The following is a 19380-nucleotide window of genomic DNA, read 5'->3' on the forward strand; positions in this document are numbered from 1 at the left end:
TTAATCATTTCTTTCCCAGATATGTGTCCTCAAAAAGCACTCACTATTACTCCCTGACTGGATAGGCTAGAGTGTAAAAGTTCAAAGAGAAATCCAGACGATCAAATGTGAAGTAGGGAAGTTTATTTAACAGAATACTGAGTAGGCCTACAGGAGGAAATCACATCAAACATGGAACAGCAACAAGATGGTGAGTTGACAAAAGATTCAGTACTACAGGACAATATAACTTAAACTCATTATGCAACCACACGTTTCCCATCAAAACAGGCATTTAGGCTACCATACAGTAAAAGGAAATACTCAACTATAGGCTACCTAATGTACATAGTTATTAATGTGTTAATGTAGGCTCTAAGACTCCTCAAAAACTTTCATAGCCCGTTTGTTACATTTTTAATTCCATGTTAAATGACTTCACTGTTGGTGATTTATACTTAGGTAGAGTTGAATTCTTTGCTTTAGCGATTCAGCAGCATTGATTCAATTACATGTAAAAATAGGCTAGTATTTCAGTCCAAAACTCAGATTCATCCACTGTTTCAACCCATATCTTCCATGTTAACATTAAGATGCCTGTACATGAGGACTCACACAATGAGCCAGAATTACCGGTACACGTTTTCATAGCCACTCTGTACGACTGTCCAGTTTGAGCTTGATGCAAAATCAGTCCTTTAAAAGCAAAGAGAGAATTCTTAGACTGGCGTAAAAGGGATTTTGCACTGCACACTATGGCACCTGAGGAACATAAGGGTGAGTAAACTGAAAAACAAACAAAAAACTGTTACTCTGTTTTTGTACAGTACGGATACATTCAACTCTACACTTGGCATTGCATTCTGCTGCATTCCTGTTCACATGGAGACGGGGCTGGAAAATGACCCAAGCAGAACTCAAAAAGGCTTGACAACACAGTGTAGTTTTCATTTTTCACCACCAACCAGGTTGGAAACCGAAATGTTTCAACAACCGCTGTTGTGATCTATAAGAAACAATGAAGTTGCATCCATTTGAATTTGCTGCTTGTTATTGCAGCCTGTAAAGGGGAGCATTGCAAATTAAGAAGCGTATTGCCCTCTTAAAAGATCATGACCCACTGAAGCTACTGAAGTTTGGAAAGTTTAGCCATTGCAATTATGAAAAACAAACTACTTGCTGCTTCAAAGGACTATATGCGGAGGCGCATCTTGTCACCAGGCTAGGCAGGCAGCCACTTGGGGCCCCCAAGCCTAGATGGTGATAATAGTTACGATACGTTAACCTTTAAGAGTATATCGTCACACCGGTGTGGCGGGAATGTTCGGGCAGTGAAAGTTCTATAGAATTCTGGGCGTCATTCAATACAATATGGAATTGTAGAATCTTGCATTGTTATAGAACGCATTATTTTTATAGAATGCTCAAAAACCCACACTCTTAAAGGTTAAACTACATTAGTGGCGATTTGTTGTGAATGTTCATTCTTTTGAATTTTCGCTTGGGGCCCCAACTTAACCTAGAATCGCCTCTGACTATATGTTAGGAATTTTTTTAGACTACGTGAGGAATTTCTCTGCCAGGACGATGCAGGATGCCAAGATGGTACAAACTTGATGAGTGAGATTGTGAGTTGAGATTGTGTGTAGAGATTGAGAGACAGGCAAAGACTGGTGCAACAACAAATAGATACAACAATACAATCACTGGATGACTGCCAATTACTGCAGCATTGGACATTACATTACATTACATGCCAGTCCCTGGAACAATATGGGTTTAGGTGCCTTACTCCAGGTCATGGATAGAGGTATAGGGAGGGATTCGAACCCTCTGATCTTAAGACGTCCTCCATGACCATCAGGTCATGACTGCCCAACAGAATAGTCTGCTGGACTGGTTTTATCTGTGTTAAGATACATGTGGAGTCTTTTCTCTCTCTCTCTCTCTCTCTCTCGCTCTTCTCTTCCCTCAACATTCACATAAGCATTTGCAGTGAAAATTAATCAATAATATCTGGTAACATATCAGGGCTACGTTGTCATTACTTTTATTAGGGTGCATTTATTATGGGTTTGTGGAGAGTAACAAACTCTGTGTTGAACCATTGCAAACTTTGCCTTCTTTACATCCAGAGTCTTAGATCATAATGGGGTAATACCACCAATGCTTACATCAAAGGTTTTAATAATGTTTCTATTAGAAGCATTGAAAGAGAACCATGGCTGCTGTGCTGGATCTTGAGTTTTAACCTCAACAAATGATGGTTGATGTTTGAAAATTAGTTGCGAAGGGGAGTACAGTTGCTTTGCTGTGACTTAAACCCAAGCCAGCGCTTCTGAGGTATCATACTGGGGCTCTGACAGCTACACCAAAGAGCCAGGATCATTGGTGTGACAGTCAAGAGTGCCCACAACCCAAGTGATGGCCACTCCATTATACTCCTGTATTAATATTTGTAAACTTTTTAGTGACACAGTAAAGCAATATAATTTCACTGTTGCAAATGTACCGTATAAAATAAACTCACCTAACTATCTCCTCACTTGCTCTGTTGCAGAATTGCGGGTGGTCGTGCTGGGTCGAGTCCAGTCAGGCAAGACATCACTCATCAACACCGTGCTGAGCCAGTGCATGGCCGAGCCCGAGCCCATAAAGGAGGGCTCCACCCGATCACCGCACTGTTTGAAGAGGCAGGGTGACATCCGTGGAGGAAGAGGAAGAGGAAGAGGGAGGAAGATCACCTTGGTAGACACGCACGGCTGGTGGGAGTGTTACCTCCTGGAAGACACGGCCGAGATAGTCAAGCAGGAGCTCTTACTGAGCGTGCGTCTGTGCGGTCCGGCACCCGGGCCAAATGTTGTGTTATTGGCCGTTGCGTTGGACGTCCCGTTCACGGAGCAGCACAGAGAGGCCATTAGGCAACACATGGGGCTTTTTGGGGAGCACATCTGGGCCCACATAATTGTCGTGTTCACCAAAGGAGACTGTCTGGAGGGTAAAAGCATAGAGGAGCACATTTGGGAACAGGGAGAGGCCATTAGGTGGATATTAGAGAAATGTGGGGACAGGTTCCATGTGGTGGACAACCAGAGTCTAGATTCTGACCAGGTGCTTCAGCTGCTAAGTAAGGTTGAGGCCTTGACATCGGCTAATCGCGGCAGTTGTTTTCAAATTGATGAGGAGATATTGAAAGCAGTTGACGAGAAAAGAGCCACCGTTAAAGTCAAAGCAAAAGCGAGGAAGGATGCTGTGACACAGCAAAGGAAGCTTCTTGAAGGTGAGTGCTTTTTCTTAAACTTAAACTTGTGCGGAAAAACGAAAGTGCGAAAAGGACGTGAGGAATTAGAGTGGAATTGTGTTCATGTGTCGACCAACTTGTGTCCCTCAGGTGAAGTCAGGCCTTTGACCAGCGTGAGGATGGTCTTGCTGGGATGGGTGAGCAGCGGCAAAACTTCTGTGAGGAACACCATTCTGGACGAAAATGAGCTAGCCAGCCGAATGAGAACTCTTTGTTCAGACATGAAGCAGAGCAATGTGGCGGGACCGGGACGTCAAGTCTCAGTGATCGATACGCCAGGTTGGTGGAAGTACTTCCCAGCCACCTACACCCCAAAATGGGTGAAAAGGGAGCTCAAGAGAAGTTTGACTCTGGATGTCAGATGTCCCCATGCCTTCCTGCTGGTGCTTCCGTTAGATGTATCCTTTCTGAAAGAGCAAAGAGAGGTCATTGAAGACAATATGAAGGTCTTTGGAGACTTGGTCTGGAAATACACCATAGTGCTGTTCACCTGGGGCGATATGTTGGGCGACGTGAGCATCGAGGAGCACATCGAAAGTGAGGGAGAACCCCTGAGGTGGCTCGTGGAGAAATGTGGGAACCGATACCACGTCTTTGACAACATGAACAGAGGAGATGGATCTCAGGTCACAGAGCTGTTGCAGATGATAGAGGAGATGGTAGCAAGCAATAGTGTCTTTTGTGCGAATGCAGTAGAACAGAAAAGCACACATAGGGAAGCAGAGGAGACACCAGTAAAAAGTGTAAATGTGGAGGTGGTGGAGCTACTGGATCAAGAGTGGCAAAGTCTGAACAAGCAGCTGGAGAAGGAGATTAAAAAAATATGGACTGAGATGGACTGCAAGATAAAAGGGAACGACAGCATTGACCATGATGCTAACTGTGAGTCTCATATTAGCTTGTTCACTATACAGTAACATTCAAATGTATTCTTTGTGTGTGCGTTCGTGCATGTGTTTATTCATTTGTTTTTGGCTATGTACATTATCAAATATGTCTGTAAATATTTTTTTGATCGTTAATTATTTTCATTTAAATTATTGAAGCCAGTTGGGTCATGGAACAGACCCTGTTGGCACAAGAGACCCTTATGGGCCACCCTGCAGTTTGACGCTAGAAGTGCACACGTTTTTTTTTTCATCTTCATTTTTTTTTTTTTAAAGGGACACTGTGCAGGAAATGGTCAAAAAAGGTACTGCAACTATGCTGCTCATTGAAACTGCGCTGCCAATTGCCAAATTTGGTCTTTACATGAAAGTTTTCTAAGTAATAAACAAATATTTTCTAGTATGGTCCAAGTAGAGTCATTTTTGCAGCTTAAAATAGCTCTTTTTTGAAATTCAAAATGGTGGACCATGGAGAAGATCCCCCTTTTCATGTATGAAAAGTGCAATTTTCTGAGTCATAATGAATACTTAGAATTTGATGCTGGTGGTAAGTATTCATGAAAAAGATAACATTAGTGAATGGGCAGCATGAATTCTGGAAATAAACAACTAAAAATCTCACACAGTGTCCCTTTAATTGAAAGCAGTTAAGGACGAGAGTGACCACACAGCAGACTCTGATGATGAAGGAAAGCCTGTGGGCCAGGCCATGGCCGATGTGCAGCAGTCCAGTGAACTGAGAGACCAGCTGCTAAGAGAGTGGGGAAGGCGAGAGGCTATACTGTTGGAACGAGTGCGCGGAATACTGGCAGAACTGCAGACATCTTATGGTGAGTTTCTAATGGGTGTCCACAACAAAATGGGGCCTATATGCAGCCTATTCGTTTTTAAATGATTATTGTTTTGTTTTGTCATTTCTGTAAAGCTTTGTGTACATCAAGCGCGAACTGTGCGACCTGAGCGGCGGAAGTCATTATTTCCCTATGGAGGGAAGGCGAATAAAGCTAGCAGAGCAAATTTGCCAGGAGCGAAGCTTCTTGAGCGACTAGAGCGAATTTTGACGATTAAACTCAAGCTAATCTTAAGCGAATTCGCTATGACGCGGTTCGGCGAAAACCAATTGGAATGCTCATATCGACGAATGTCCCAGGCTGTCAAGACAGAGCCGATATGTGATTAGCTGAATCAAACATGTCAATGCCGCGTCCAGAGCGAATAAAGCCAATTCATGGCGAAACCTCTTCAACCACCCCAGCTACCTGGGTCGCGTAGGTAGCGCCTGGTTTACACGGGCCATAATGTTAATAAAGTCTAATAGAATTTACAGACATTACTTTATTTTTTATTACATTTATTCATGTTTTTCTTCTGAACATACATGTAACTGAATCATGTGGACCTAACATGCTTGTGGAGTATTGTACGTACAATCCACATTATCCTGTTGAGGGATTGACTGCTCCCTACACTTTGGAAATTACACGAATTGAATAATTTAATAATAGTTAAATAAGCACCTACCTAACAATGATTCAAATTGTACATATTTTGGGATGAATTGTATATATTTTTCTCAATGGCGCAATGGTGAAAATTGAAATTGTGTTTAATGACATATCGCCATGTGGGCTAATATTTGTGCTACCAGAGAACACAAATGTTTAATGAAATGTGTCTTGAAAATCCACAGATGTGTCATCGGGTGTTAGTAAGAAAGAGCTGATGCTCTCTTACGAAAAGGTCTGGAGATGGATTAAGGAATCCGACCATTCAACAGCCTCATTAACCTCAGAAGTGAAGAAGCGCAAAATGCAGTGATCAAACGATACCTTTATCCTTAAAACTACCTATTTTTGATGATGCTTACTTAAGAAACATGGTGTTAAAGATAAAACAAGTCATCTTACAGTGCATTTGTTAAAAACCATGTTGAAATTTGTGATACCAACGAGGGGTACATTGGAGTCTGATCTTTCTTGTCTAAGAATATCCAGAACGGAACAGTTGGCTACATAGTACACGTGTTGAATACCCCACATGTAAACAATACCTTAGAACCAGGGCTCTAAATTAACTTTTTCCACCACCAGCCAATTTGGCTAGTAGACATTTTTTCTTACTAGCCAAATGGAAGGTCAACTATCCATTTTTTTCTCACCAAAATAAACCATGCGTTAATTATGTTGCTTTTAATTATTTTATTAAACTAGGCTATGTCCTCAACACAGATAAACAATATAAATATTATACTCAATATAATTCAGTCTATTCTATAATTATTTAGTAATTATATTTTTATTACCTGCATTTCATTATTTTTCATTCCATTTCCATATACTGCACAGACAGCCAAACACTAGCCTATTACCTCACACACCATCACCCAAACCTCACATACAGTATAGGCCTACAACTCACACAAACACAGCATGCCTTCAACACTAATGTCACACACATACCAGACTTTCAACATACACTAGCCAAACACACACACAACCAAACACTGCAAAACCTCATATCCCCTACACAGCATCACTTCACACACAGTGGGCCAAATACCATGGACAATGCACAGAAGACAGGTGAAGGGGAGAGGAGATGAAGGGAGGAGAAGGAGACGAGAGGAGAAGGACAGGAGACACCCGCGCGCGCGCACGCACGCACACTCACACACCTACACAGTGCGTGAATGATGTCTGCATTGTGTGTTTATGCTGCTGCTGCGTGACACCTTCAAGTTCCTCCAGGTCAAATTCATATTAGCTTTACTTACGATGCGCTTGGAATGACAATTACCGCTATGTCAACTAGATATCCAATAACACCACGGACACCATGATTACTTTGTTACTTTCGTCGCTAGTTTTTGATTATCTTTTCTTTCACTTACTCGTGTCAAACTCGTGCAGGGTTTTTGCGATGGCGTGGGCGTTATTAGGAAACGACAACTCCATCGTTTGTAGTTGTGAGGACCTCGCAAATATCAGACGGCTTCTGACGGCAACGACACTGTTTTGACAGACAGCTGTCCTGTCCCTCCACTCACTCACGCCGTTTTCGCTCCACCAATAGGCCTACTCTATTTCACCGTCACAACAGTTACGCTGCTATTACTTGCATTCATCGACACATAACCGTGCTTTCCACTGCCACATTATTTTTCATCTGACCAAAACCTACAAAACCAAAGTAATCCGCGCTAGTCCGCTCATTGAACATATTTTATCAACACTAGTACCAGCGCGCAGGTATCAAACACGCAGCCAATGGATGTGAGGCTGCCTTATTGTGATTAACGGTCAGCCAATGGGTGTGGGCTACATCAAGACTGTAGGACTAATGTTCATGGGTAATGTAGGCGACGTTTTAACGTTCATCAGACGGCAGCTACAGATCTGTGCGGGCAGCTGTTTAACATTCAGACAGGCGCGCGCTACCGGCCAATTTGGCTAGTGGATGATTTTTTCTACCAGCCAAAATGATTTTTCACCCGCATTTGGCGTGTTGACGTGCGTTAATTTAGAGCCCTGCTTAGAACTACCTTGGACCTTGTTACAAACTAGGGAAGGTGTCCCCCTAGTGGTGGGAGGCCGTAACAGACCTATTGAGAAAACATGTACCCAAGCCTCAATCTGTGATTGTATCACATTGCTTTTCTAAGGATTTTCTACAGTATACCTAAATATGGGTGTCGGCCCATTGGTCCGTAAGTCAGGCAATAAGCCATACAGGAGCATCACGCAGCTACTTGGGTAGGCTAGACACGTCTTTTCAGACAAAAGCATGCCTTTACTGACGGTTAGGGTTAGGAATTGTTTTGGTTTGGGCATAGTTCTTACTTTTCAGTCAACTTAAAAGTGAGTATTTACAAACTTATGACGCTAAAATAATTGTATACTGACAGAACATGCCTTTAATAGCGATTAGGGTTAGGAATTGTTTAGGTTTGGGCATAGTTTTAACATGTCTGGTCGGACTAATGGACTGCCGGACCAATGGGACGTAACCATGAATATGGCCCTGCAACAGATATAGTAGCTCTAGCGATTAGGTTTGTAATTTGCCTTTGTTATGCTTAGGCCTATGTTATGTTTGCCTTCCCTTTTCCAGACTGATTGATTTGAAGCATTAGCAAATGGTTGTTACAGCATTAGCAAATGTTTTTTTAGCATTAGGAAAGGGCTGTTGTACGAATAACAGATACAGTTCACAGATATGACACATTTAATCATTAAGTTGCTTCAAAATATTAATCCCATGAGCATTCTAATGTGATGTATTCAGTCGTTGAAAGACGCATGCAATTGATACGTTCATTAAAAAACTAACCAACTGGTTCAGTTTGTTTCTTGTTGTTGTTAAAACCACAACCACATGGCTGCCATATTTGTAATGAGAGCTAAGTAGGGCAGGGTTGGGACATGCCCCTATGGGCATGCAGTGTGTGTGTGTGTGTGTGTGTGTGTGTGTGTGTGTGTATGTGTGTGTGTGTGTGTATATTCATGAAATTCATAAAAGAGGCGAAGTTAATTTAGTATTTTTACAGAATTATTCCCAGTTTTATTGCACTCAAAAAACAACCAAAGGTAAGCAATGCTCTTGTAGACATGTCGAACATAGGCTGCATTGTATTGAACTGGGGCCTATACAATACATGGGTTCTAAATTTTGTTTATAACCTGACTGCGCGAACCTAGCTGCGCACAACTCAACCTCTGATTGTTGGAAACCGCTGTCGGTCAAAAAATTAGCTAAACATAACATAAACTTGTATAAACACCATCATTATGCTGATGTGTGCAAAACATATCAAAGCACTCCAGAGTCCAACTTTATGGACAACGAAATAAAATAAAATTAAAAAATGTAAGAGAAAAAATGCTATTGAACGCTCGCTGTATTGTTTTGAAATGGCAGTTCCGTTCTTTAAATAAATAATATAAAAACTGAAAACCTGTACAGTCAATCCGGAAAGTATTCACTCAGCGCTTCACTTTTTTCACATTTTATTATCTTACACTTACAGCCTTATTCCAAATGCTACAAATGAATGTCTATTGTCAAAATCCTACACAAATTATTCCATGACCAAATGAAAAACAAGTTGTCTTGACAGTTTTGAAAATGTATAAAATTAAAAAACAAAGAAATAATATTTACAAAAGTATTCACAGCCTTTGCTTAATACTTTGTAGAACCACCTGTGGCAGCAACTACATTCATTTTTTCATTTCAAAATGAAAAGGGATTAAAAGGGAGGTCATCGATGTGTGTTTCAACAAAAATGACAAAAATAGATGGGTGTGAGTTTTGAATGAAATCCTATGGAGAGTATCATGATCTGCTTCTGTAGTCACAGTGCATATTGACATGCATGCTTCTTTAGGTGTAATTCAGATTTCCAATGTTGACGGCATTCATACATCCCCAAACGATGTCAGTCCCACAACCTTGCTTGACTAGCCAGATGATGCACTTTTTTGGTAAAATTCACTTGTTTACCACCACAGATGCTTAACACCATCTAAAGCAAATTTGTTTATCTTGGTCTCATCAGACCACACGAGATGGTTCCAGTGATCCATATCCGTGGTCTGTTCATCTTTCTTGAGACATAGTGTGCCCAAATCTCATTCTTTATACTACGTCTTCCTCTGCCTTACTCCTGTTAGATGCTCTACATTGCTCAATCTTGCCTTGGATCTCATACAAGTGCCTTCCCGTGTCTGCGTTGTCCCACAGAGGGATTGCCATCGTTTCCTTGTGTTCTGCTTTACTATTCTTTTAATCTCTGCTTGGCTGTAGTCCACCTCCAACTCTACCAGGGAATTGCTTGCAGCCTTCTTGGCACATTTGTCTGCTAACTCATTGCCTACTTGGTGAGCAGGCACCCATACAAATGACAGTTTCACATCTGATTTTTGCAGTACATTAGAGATCTGTGCTATGTTTTACACAGCATCCTGCCTGGAATTAGACTGCAGGTTTTGATGATAACCAGCGCTGAGCTGCAGTCTGAAGCAATAACGGCCCTCTCTGGCCTAATTCTCCTCCACCCATTGCAGTGCAAGCCGCATGGCTACTAACTCTGCTGTGTAGACAGCTAGATCGCCTGTAAATCTCCTGCCCACTTTGACTCGGAGTTTAGGGATAACAAAGGCTACCCCTATTTTACTGTCATCTTGCTTGGAAGCATCTGTAAATATTTTTATTTCTTCTCCATATCTCTCATTAATGTTACCCTGCACCATGTATTTGTCAAGCTCATTGTCCTTCTTTACCTCCAATAGCTGAAGGTCAGTAGGGACTACTCCTATAACCCCTTTGAGACACAGTTACGTCATCACAAGACGTAAGAAGAAACAAGACATCTGTCAAACAATCATTTGCAAGTCACAACATTTTGATTGAAATAAAACCTGAAATAAAATTGCATGCTGTTACTAAGGTTTGTAACCACGCCTACTTGGCAATGGGCTTAAATGAATTGAATGAATGAATTACCGGTAGGCTAATTAGCCTAATTAACTAATGAATTGGCTACAAAAATAGAATGTCATGATTTTTTTTTTTTAATTCATTTCCATAATTCCATCATTAATGTTAAACCTTCATGGATTATAGATTCATTGCTCACATCTTGAACTATTCCAATTTGTATATTCTTACATATTTTGGCCTTCCAGCTAACAACATCAAAGACATAGCCTAAATAATGGACTGAGAAACACAGCAAAGCATAGGCCTAAGGACATGTAGCAATAGGTGCGGTACAAAACCGTAACAGAAGCGAATCCTTCAGGTTTGGGACACTTTAGGCAACAAGCATAATTTCCTGTAGGGGGCGGTATGATCAAAGAGAAATATCAGGACCCCGGCCCAAGACAGCGGCGCTCAGGGTTGGCCCATGCCAAAATTCTGCCCACTGCAACTAGTTTTCATATCTACTGTATACATACAGACATATATGTTGTGTGTGATTAGCAGAGAACCGATGGTGACAGAACAGCATTAATACAGAACAACATTAATATATTGTAATTGTACATGGAAATGGAAAAGAATATGGATGAAAGTCACACATTGGAATTTTGTATTTAGTAATTTAATTTGTAATTTAATTTCATTGCTGCCGTCTAACAGGTTTCTGAAGTTTTACTACATTTTAAGGCTCACAATTCCCACGATTCCTTTTGGATAACTAATAATGTCTAATTGCATTCAACTTGCATTACATTACACTTAGCTGATATTTTTCAAGTACTTTTTGGCCTTTATTTCCATAGAAAGGTGTCAGAGGAGACACAAAGCGAGCGGGAGAGAGAGATGAGGGAGAATCGAAAAATGACCTTGGGCCGGAATCGAACCCAGGTCCATGGAGTAACAGTATGGTGCCTTAGCCGTTTGACCAACGGCCAAGGCCAACACGATTTACAGTTATTACAGGGTATGTCTAGAGTAGTGTGAGGTTAGGGCACTAAACCCATGGATGGTGGTGAATACATTTTCCAACGGGTATATAGTACCGGTGGGATAAGAACCTGCAAACCAAGACCAACGCCTTTAACCATTAGACCAAGGCTGCCCCCTACAAATGCAAAGTGCAGAAACTGTGGCCAACTACAGTACATAAGACATACATGCTTTTAACATTGTGAATGCGAACCACAGTCTATTTCTGTAAGATAGCCTCATGGTGACACTTTTCATACTTAATTCTATAGCAAGAAGAAAGAAACAGTGACAATAACACACAAGATGTATTATATAAGACAAAAAAAGAGATAGGCCTATTATAAAGTCTATAGCCAGTATAAACTCATCTCGATGCCAAGAATTGCGATTACAACCTGTTTGGCTCTGTCAAGGCAAAGATTTTGGTAGCAATGTAGCATTCTATTCACATTTATTCAACTCCCTTAGCAACAAAAATTTGCCCTTAACTTCGAAATTTAGCGCTTTCCAGTTCACTACATTGCCTGAAGTGAAGGTCGCACTCCCTGTCTTATCGTCGATATACTTCTGGATCTCAGCGGAGGACAAGACAGAGTCCCAAACGTGCACGTCTTTGAGCTCTACATCAAAGTCATCGTCCCGCCACAAAGCGTTCTCCGCGTCGTAACGTCTGCCCAACGTGACCCTCGGCGAAGCTCCATCGCCGGGAGGACCTGACAGCGGCTCGGCCGGCGTTTCCTTCAGGGACCCTTTCTCAACGCCGTTCAGGTACAGTGCGGCGCTGCCCTTCTGCGCATCCCACGATACACACAGCGAGTTCCACTCTGTGCGTTTCTCCTGCGGCCCTGGGAAGGAGAATCTGGCCTGGCTGGTGCCGTTCACGAAGAGCTGGAAGACCGCCAGCTCTCGCTCGCGCTCATCCTCGTCGTAGCTTTTCTCCAGGTACACGCCGGAGTGGGAGGGGTCCGAGTGGGAGATGGAGAACATCAACGACTCCCTTATGCGGTCCATGAGGTACCTTGAAAGGTCAAAGTTCAATTTTCAAAGTCAAAGTCAGCTTTATTGGGAATTTTTAGACAAACGAATCAAAATTATAAATATTATCAGCCCTACCAAGGTTTAGTTGGGGTTAATTGTCTCGTGTCCAGGGAGGGGGGGGGGTATTGGGGGCAGAATTGGGATCTTATTACATTGTAGCCTATCTTTGAGAAGGGGTCTCTTTCAAATTGTTTTTGTCCTGAAAAAATGGTCAAAGTTGTCAGCAGCCCTGCGTGTTATAAAGAATAAAACCAAAGTCTGTTTTAAATACATCGTCCAACGATAATTGTATGGCTGCCTTCAATATAAGCATAAAGTGCAGTACAGGGGAAAGTCCTGGTTTGGGTTCATAGCAGGGCCCTTGGAGGACTTGCACAGGCCTGGAAGGAATTTTAAGTGGCCCCTCGAATGAAAAAAGTTCCCCACTCCTGGTTTCAGAGATTGGTCTCTCAGGGTAAAATCTTCATGATGGTTTTTGCACAAGCATTAACTTTGACACTCTTGGCCCTGGGAATGTTAAAATGGGTGTGGTCATCTCCACAAGTCAGTCATTCATTTATTCAATCAATCCACCAATCAATCAATCAATCAATCAATCAAATCGATTAATTCAGTGTTTCTCAACTGGTGGGTCGTTGAGCCTTGGTGTAAAAAAAACGTAATTCTAAAAAAAGAAACAAATCCAACTTTTCCTGCAACAATCATCTGTTGTCTTAGATACAATCTGAATGTTTATGCGAGTTAGATAGCGTGCAACCAGTCATTCGAGTCTTGGTTACATTTTGAGAATTGCATTGAAATGACTTGAACGCTAAAAAAATTGGGTCGCGACCGAACGAGAGTGGAAAATGGTGGGTCCCAAGACTGTTCCAGTTGAGAACCACTGGATTAATTAACCAATCGCTACCTCAGGCACAGTGTGGCAGAATCGACCCTCTTGGCCATGGGAAGGATGACGTGGGTGTGGTCATCCTCAGCTCTGTTGAGATCCAAGAAGGTCATGGACTTCCCAGAAAGATCTGAAAGTGGATGAAATACAGTAAATCTCACATTGTAGGCCGGCTCGAAAATCTACTCAACAGCATGCACGCACACACACACACACACACACACACACACACACACACACACACACACACACACACACACACACACACACACACACACACACACACACACACACACACACACACAGGGAAGCTGGTGGGGGTGTGCCCATTACATTATATGTATAGTGGTGGGTTTTTTTTTTGTACGACCAATGCTGTCAGGGGCCTTGTATACGCACACACACGCACACACACACACACGCACACGCACACACACAACACACACCTTCTGGCTTGGCACTGGTGCTGCAGAGCAGGCACAACAAAATCAGGCTCCGCATGGCTCTGGTAGCCTATAAAAGCAACATGTAGAGGACAAAAACAGGAAACATATGGCATGATAAATTATATTGTTTAAAGGTACACTGTGCAGGAAATGGTCAAAAAAGGTACTGCAACTATGCTGCTCATTGAAACTGGGCTGCCAATTGCCAAATTTGATCTTTACATGAAAGTTTACTAAGTAATAGACAATTATTTTCTAGTATGGTCCAAGTAGAGTCCTTTTTGCAGCTAAAAATAGCTATTTTTGGAAATTCAAAATGGCGGACCATGGAGTAGATCCCGCTTTTCATGTATGAAAAGTGTGATTTTTCCAGTCATAGTGAATACTTAGAATTTGATGGTGGTCGTAAGTATTCATGAAAAAGGTAACATCGTACATCGACATAGTCGGGCAATTCAAGTGAATAGGCAGCGTGAAAATTAATCTATTATTTTCGTGAAGACTTTACGAAAGGCAGGCAATAACGTGAATGCACCACGAAAATTAATCTATTTTTTTCGTGAATAATTCACGAAATGAGTGAGATACGGTTGCCCTTTAACACATAGTATCACTACTGTGGCCTAACGGTAGGGCAATGGTCTACTATTTTGATTTTTGATTTGAACCTTTATTTTCCTTCTCGGAAATACATTGAGGGTGGCCCTCTTTTTCGATGCAGCCGAGAATTTACAAGTATAAATGAATTAAATAATTAAGTTATCCAGGCATTAACGACATATAAGTTGCATTTAAAAGTATAAAAACACATTAAAAGAATATATGAATAAAAAAAGAATAAAGAAAATAAAATAAATACTCGGACATCACAAATATCACAACACAAACATAGACAGAAAGAGTGTATATAAACATAAAAGAAAATGTTATAGACATAAATAAGCATACTATGCGGCTGACCCGGGTCCTTTGCTGGCCCTTCCCTTTCTCTCTCTCCCAGCTCGCTTCCTGTCACCATCTTCACTATACTATAATAAATAAAGTCAGAAAGACCAAATATATATTTATATACATGCAGAGTATCATTTATTAATCCCAGGAGGAAATTAAGGTGTCAAGTAGCATTTCAGCAGAGCCTCTATTACAAGCTTGTTGTTGGCAAAGTGGTAATAATATATGAAATGATTGTCAGCATGGCCGTAACTACCATTGAGGACACAGAGGTCATGACCACTGCATTTTTTTTTCAATAATGTAAAATGTATCCATGATGAAAATCGATCTATGATCAACAATGATAAATTCAGTCTGTATACAGTACGCCACCCCCATTTATCCTCAAGGCAGTGATTCATGAAAACAAACTTAAGAGTGTGACTGAAGTGTTTGAAGCATTCTAAATGTAGAGTATGCTAAATTGAATGCAGTATTTGACCCCGGTGTTTGAAAATGTCTGGTTATGGCCCTGATTGTCATCATCAATGGTATGATTTAGTGGTAGCTTGGACAGAGAACTGCGTAAACTGCTTAAGCACAAGCAGTTGAGGGTTGGGTCAACCAGTGCCAAGTACAGCGTAGCTTAACAAAACGGACTAATACTGCAGAGTGTATTGGACAGAATGCCACGTTTTCTCATGTTTGTTTTTATTTATATTTTTGCAAACACATGTAAAATTAGAAATTAACTGTGGACAATCAGATTGAACAATCTGCCCCATACAAGATGACATGAGTAATAGATCATATAACATATGTAACATATACATGTTGCTTGCAATGCAAACTGCGATGAACTGATTGAAAGTATTAACTGGCAATTGTCCTTGTAATTAATTGATCATAGTTAATACAATTGTTATCCTATTACATGATATACATACATAATAACATAATATAACATAACATAGTATGTTGTGCGCAACATGTTGGTGCTTACCTCAAAGAGAGCAAGAATTAGCCCACTGCAAACTCATGAGTGTGAAAATGAAAACCTTTGAGTCAGACACATGTGAAGTGGAAAAAAAATCAGCACTGGCAGTGGAACCCCTGAGAGTCGGATTGGAGATGAATCCTGGCCAATAGAGACTGACCCAAATAAACTAGCCAATGAAAACTGGCTCTGCCTCCATCAGTGACAGTGCCAGGGGCAGTGTTGCCAGATTGGGCGGTTACCCGCCCAATTGGGCTGCTTGGGATGGCCGTCTGTGGGTAAAAACGGGAAAAATCTGCCATTTGGCGTTTTTTTTCCCCCTGCAGTTTTATGCCCATAGAGATCAATGCAATTTGTTGAAATTGGGCGGAATTTAGCGCTTCTTGGCAGTTTCTGAGCACCTTTTGGGCGGGATTTGATCAGGCACATCTGGCAACACTGGCCAGGGGTACAAATCATTCTTGCGTCCTCTGTCCTCCAGCCTTCTGCCTACTTGCCTACTTGGCAAGTCAAATCAGTCAGGTTTTTATTGGACAATAATTTAACATTAGAAATACAAATGTGACATATGTCTTATTGTTAAATAATTTTCGGAACATTAATAAATGTCCCATGTCATGTGCCACAAGGACTGTTCTTTCTACAGCAGATATAGGCCTACAGTTTCTTTTCTCGGACAAGGGGCCTCATGTACGAAGCTCACTTACGGACAAAAAAGTTACTTAAGTTGTTTTCCACGGCCACGGTCAGATGTACTAAAACAGACTAGACGTGGAAAACTGCGGATCTCCACGCGAATTTCAGGGCTGCTGTGGAAGTTTCCGTAAGCGTGGAAGTTGCCGTAAGTGGTGCATTGCGTCTTTTTGGCGGCACACAGAGGCATGCAGCGCAACTACATGTGCTGTAGCCTACGCGGTCGGAAATATTGCAGAGATGCAGCCAGTTAAACGTGGATTTTAATGTTGAGGCGCGTGATTTAAAAAAGATGAAGAAAACCACCTCAACCATATTATTGTTGAGGCAGCTGGTTAAAATGAAGCGGACTCATGAAACTATCCTGGAATTACAACGAAATTGGATGCCCATCAACAGTATTATTTGACAACTATTAAACATTGAATAGCCTATTTCCTGGATCTGCGATGCGTCTTCTCGCATTTGTTGGGAACGTCCTCACCGCAGTGATTGTCTTTCTCTTTAAGGCAACTGTAAAATTAGTCAATTGACAGGTGATTTTTATTGGCTAACTGAGTTGGCTGTAAGTTATTCATACATGTGGCGTAGCCTATGTGTACATGTGTCATCTTTCAGAGGTATAACTGACATAAATGTTTATTTCTCGGAAGCCTTGGCGACTGCCTCATCGCAATGTGTTTTGATGTAATGCCTTTTAAATATCAATTGTTGGGAAACCTGCATTGTGGGCCTACTGCAGTATAACATGACAGTTTGTTTTTTTCTGCAGTCCTCACATTAAGTATTACCAATGCCTGATTTTATACACGCCAAAGTAATTTTGTTAGGCTATTGCGCGCAACCTTTTTCCTTTTAAATTGGCCACCTCCGAAACAGCGCCTTCACCTCGCATCATGATTTCCCGCGTTCCCCTTCCCGCGTTCCCCTTCCAGTTCTTCCAACCAATGAATGCACATGAGTGGGTCTGTTCATACTAATTAGAATATTCATATGGAATATTTAAGGGAGGAGGCAAGGCGGAGACTTGGGCCCGCTTGTGCTCGTGCATGTGCGCAAGATTTCACGGCAAAACCTGGTTACGCACTTATTGATACATCCGGATATTTTTGTCCGTAAGTAACTTTCAAGATTTTTGCGCCCGCACTTTCTTGGTAGGAAATCCACGCACTTCTTTGTACATGAGGCCCCAGGAAATGATCGGTTTGAGGATATCTCACCCCAGCTCTATTATAACTCTAGGGTCTAAACACCACTAAGTTCAGCCATTAAGACTCAGAGAGAGGAATTCGTATTTAACGATTTAATGTTAACGTAGTTGACAATGGAATTGGCATGAGTAGACAGAGAGAGGAATTTGTTATTTAACGATTTAATGTTAACGTAGTTGACAATAGAATTGGCATAAGTAGACAGTATTTGGCGGAGGTCCAATCATCAGCCCGGGTCTTGCGCTGGCGGATCCAGTAGAGCCTGCCGTAGCCGTGCAGCAGGAACTGGACCTTTAACCCCCCGGACAGGAAGACTGGACCCAACTGGTGGCGGTGGGGATGGAGGAGGAGATTTCGGACCGGCCATGCCTAAAGCCAGCAAGAAGGGAGAGTTAGACACGTCGCTATAAAGGGGATGGCAGCCGCTGATTGGCTCTGCGAAATGCACAGGTGATCTGAGTCTTCCTGGCAGAACTAACGCAGGCTACATTTCAGCCATTAAGACTCAGAGAGAGGAATTCGTATTTAACGATTTAATGTTAACGTAGTTGACAATGGAATTGGCATAAGTAGACAGAGAGAGGAATTCGTATTTAACGATTTAATGTTAACGTAGTTGACAATGGAATTGGCATAAGTAGACAGTATTTGGCGGAGGTCCAATCATCAGCCCGGGTCTTGCGCTGGCGGATCCAGTAGAGCCTGCCGTAGCCGTGCAGCAGGAACTGGACCTTTAACCCCCAAAACTAAAGAGGGCATGCCGGATTTCAATACTGCCGATGGAGATTGAAATCCTGAGAAAATAACGCAACTTACCCCCAAAAGAGAGAACAAGGAGAAGAGGAGACGCATGACCCACCGTAGGCGACGACTGGAACCCACCTACAGCATATGAGGAGGACAAATAAATGAGACAAACATGAAACACTGCAAAACCATGGGCAGGAACAGGCAGGACCCTGCGGCCACGTGAAGAAGTGGACATGGAGATCCCCGACACCACCACCAGTGGTTGCAGCTTGGGCACTTATGCAGGGCACTTATGCACTTTTATAGGGCGCCCTCACGGAGGGCAGTACATGAGACGCGAAGCAAGAGCCCTCACAGAGAGTGGCACGCTTGTAATAACCAATAGCATGGGCCATTCGATTAGAATTTGCATGGGCCACATTTCGAAACCGTGAAGTAAGATAACTGATGGCCGTAACTAATGTGTGGTAAAGACCGCTTGAGTACTTGTGAGTTGTAAAGCAGCACCCGATTGCAGTGTATAATGCTACAGCTGGGGCCACTTGAGCATGAGTGGGTAACGCACCAGCGAGGCGCGGGCTCCATTATGAGGAGCAATTACACGAATGCGCCACGCGGGGGCAGGGAAAGACTAAACGCACAGACGAACGGAGCAGTTTGTTTGTTTGTATACATTTATGGCCAAATATGCAACTGTGCCGAACGGAGCAGAGAGAAATTGACGGACAAGGCAGACAGACGCTCTCACAAAGAGCAGTGCGTGATACTCTTAATCAGCCCAGCGTGCGCGTGCCTACGAAG

At 42.2% G+C, this 19380-nt stretch overlaps 2 protein-coding genes across 2 annotated transcripts; one reads left to right on the forward strand and one right to left on the reverse strand.

Annotated features, from left to right (window-relative positions):
• Positions 1 to 68: 68 nt before the first annotated feature.
• Positions 69 to 6219, forward strand: LOC134450839 (GTPase IMAP family member 8-like). Its single transcript, XM_063200884.1, has 5 exons — positions 69 to 190; positions 2540 to 3259; positions 3371 to 4162; positions 4815 to 4997; positions 5858 to 6219. The coding sequence occupies exons 1-5, from the start codon at positions 172 to 174 to the stop codon at positions 5983 to 5985; spliced, it is 1842 nt and encodes a 613-aa protein (XP_063056954.1). The 5' UTR covers positions 69 to 171; the 3' UTR covers positions 5986 to 6219.
• Positions 6220 to 10766: 4547 nt separating this feature from the next.
• Positions 10767 to 16036, reverse strand: LOC134448209 (serum amyloid P-component-like). The gene is made up of 4 exons (XM_063197921.1): positions 15932 to 16036; positions 13996 to 14062; positions 13568 to 13679; positions 10767 to 12640 (listed from the first exon to the last, which is right to left on the reverse strand). The coding sequence occupies exons 2-4, from the start codon at positions 14048 to 14050 to the stop codon at positions 12064 to 12066; spliced, it is 744 nt and encodes a 247-aa protein (XP_063053991.1). The 5' UTR covers positions 14051 to 14062; positions 15932 to 16036; the 3' UTR covers positions 10767 to 12063.
• Between the last annotated feature and the right edge of the window lie 3344 nt (positions 16037 to 19380).

The sequence above is a fragment of the Engraulis encrasicolus genome, chromosome 1, assembly GCF_034702125.1.
Source record: "Engraulis encrasicolus isolate BLACKSEA-1 chromosome 1, IST_EnEncr_1.0, whole genome shotgun sequence".
Taxonomy (NCBI): Eukaryota; Metazoa; Chordata; class Actinopteri; order Clupeiformes; family Engraulidae; genus Engraulis; species Engraulis encrasicolus.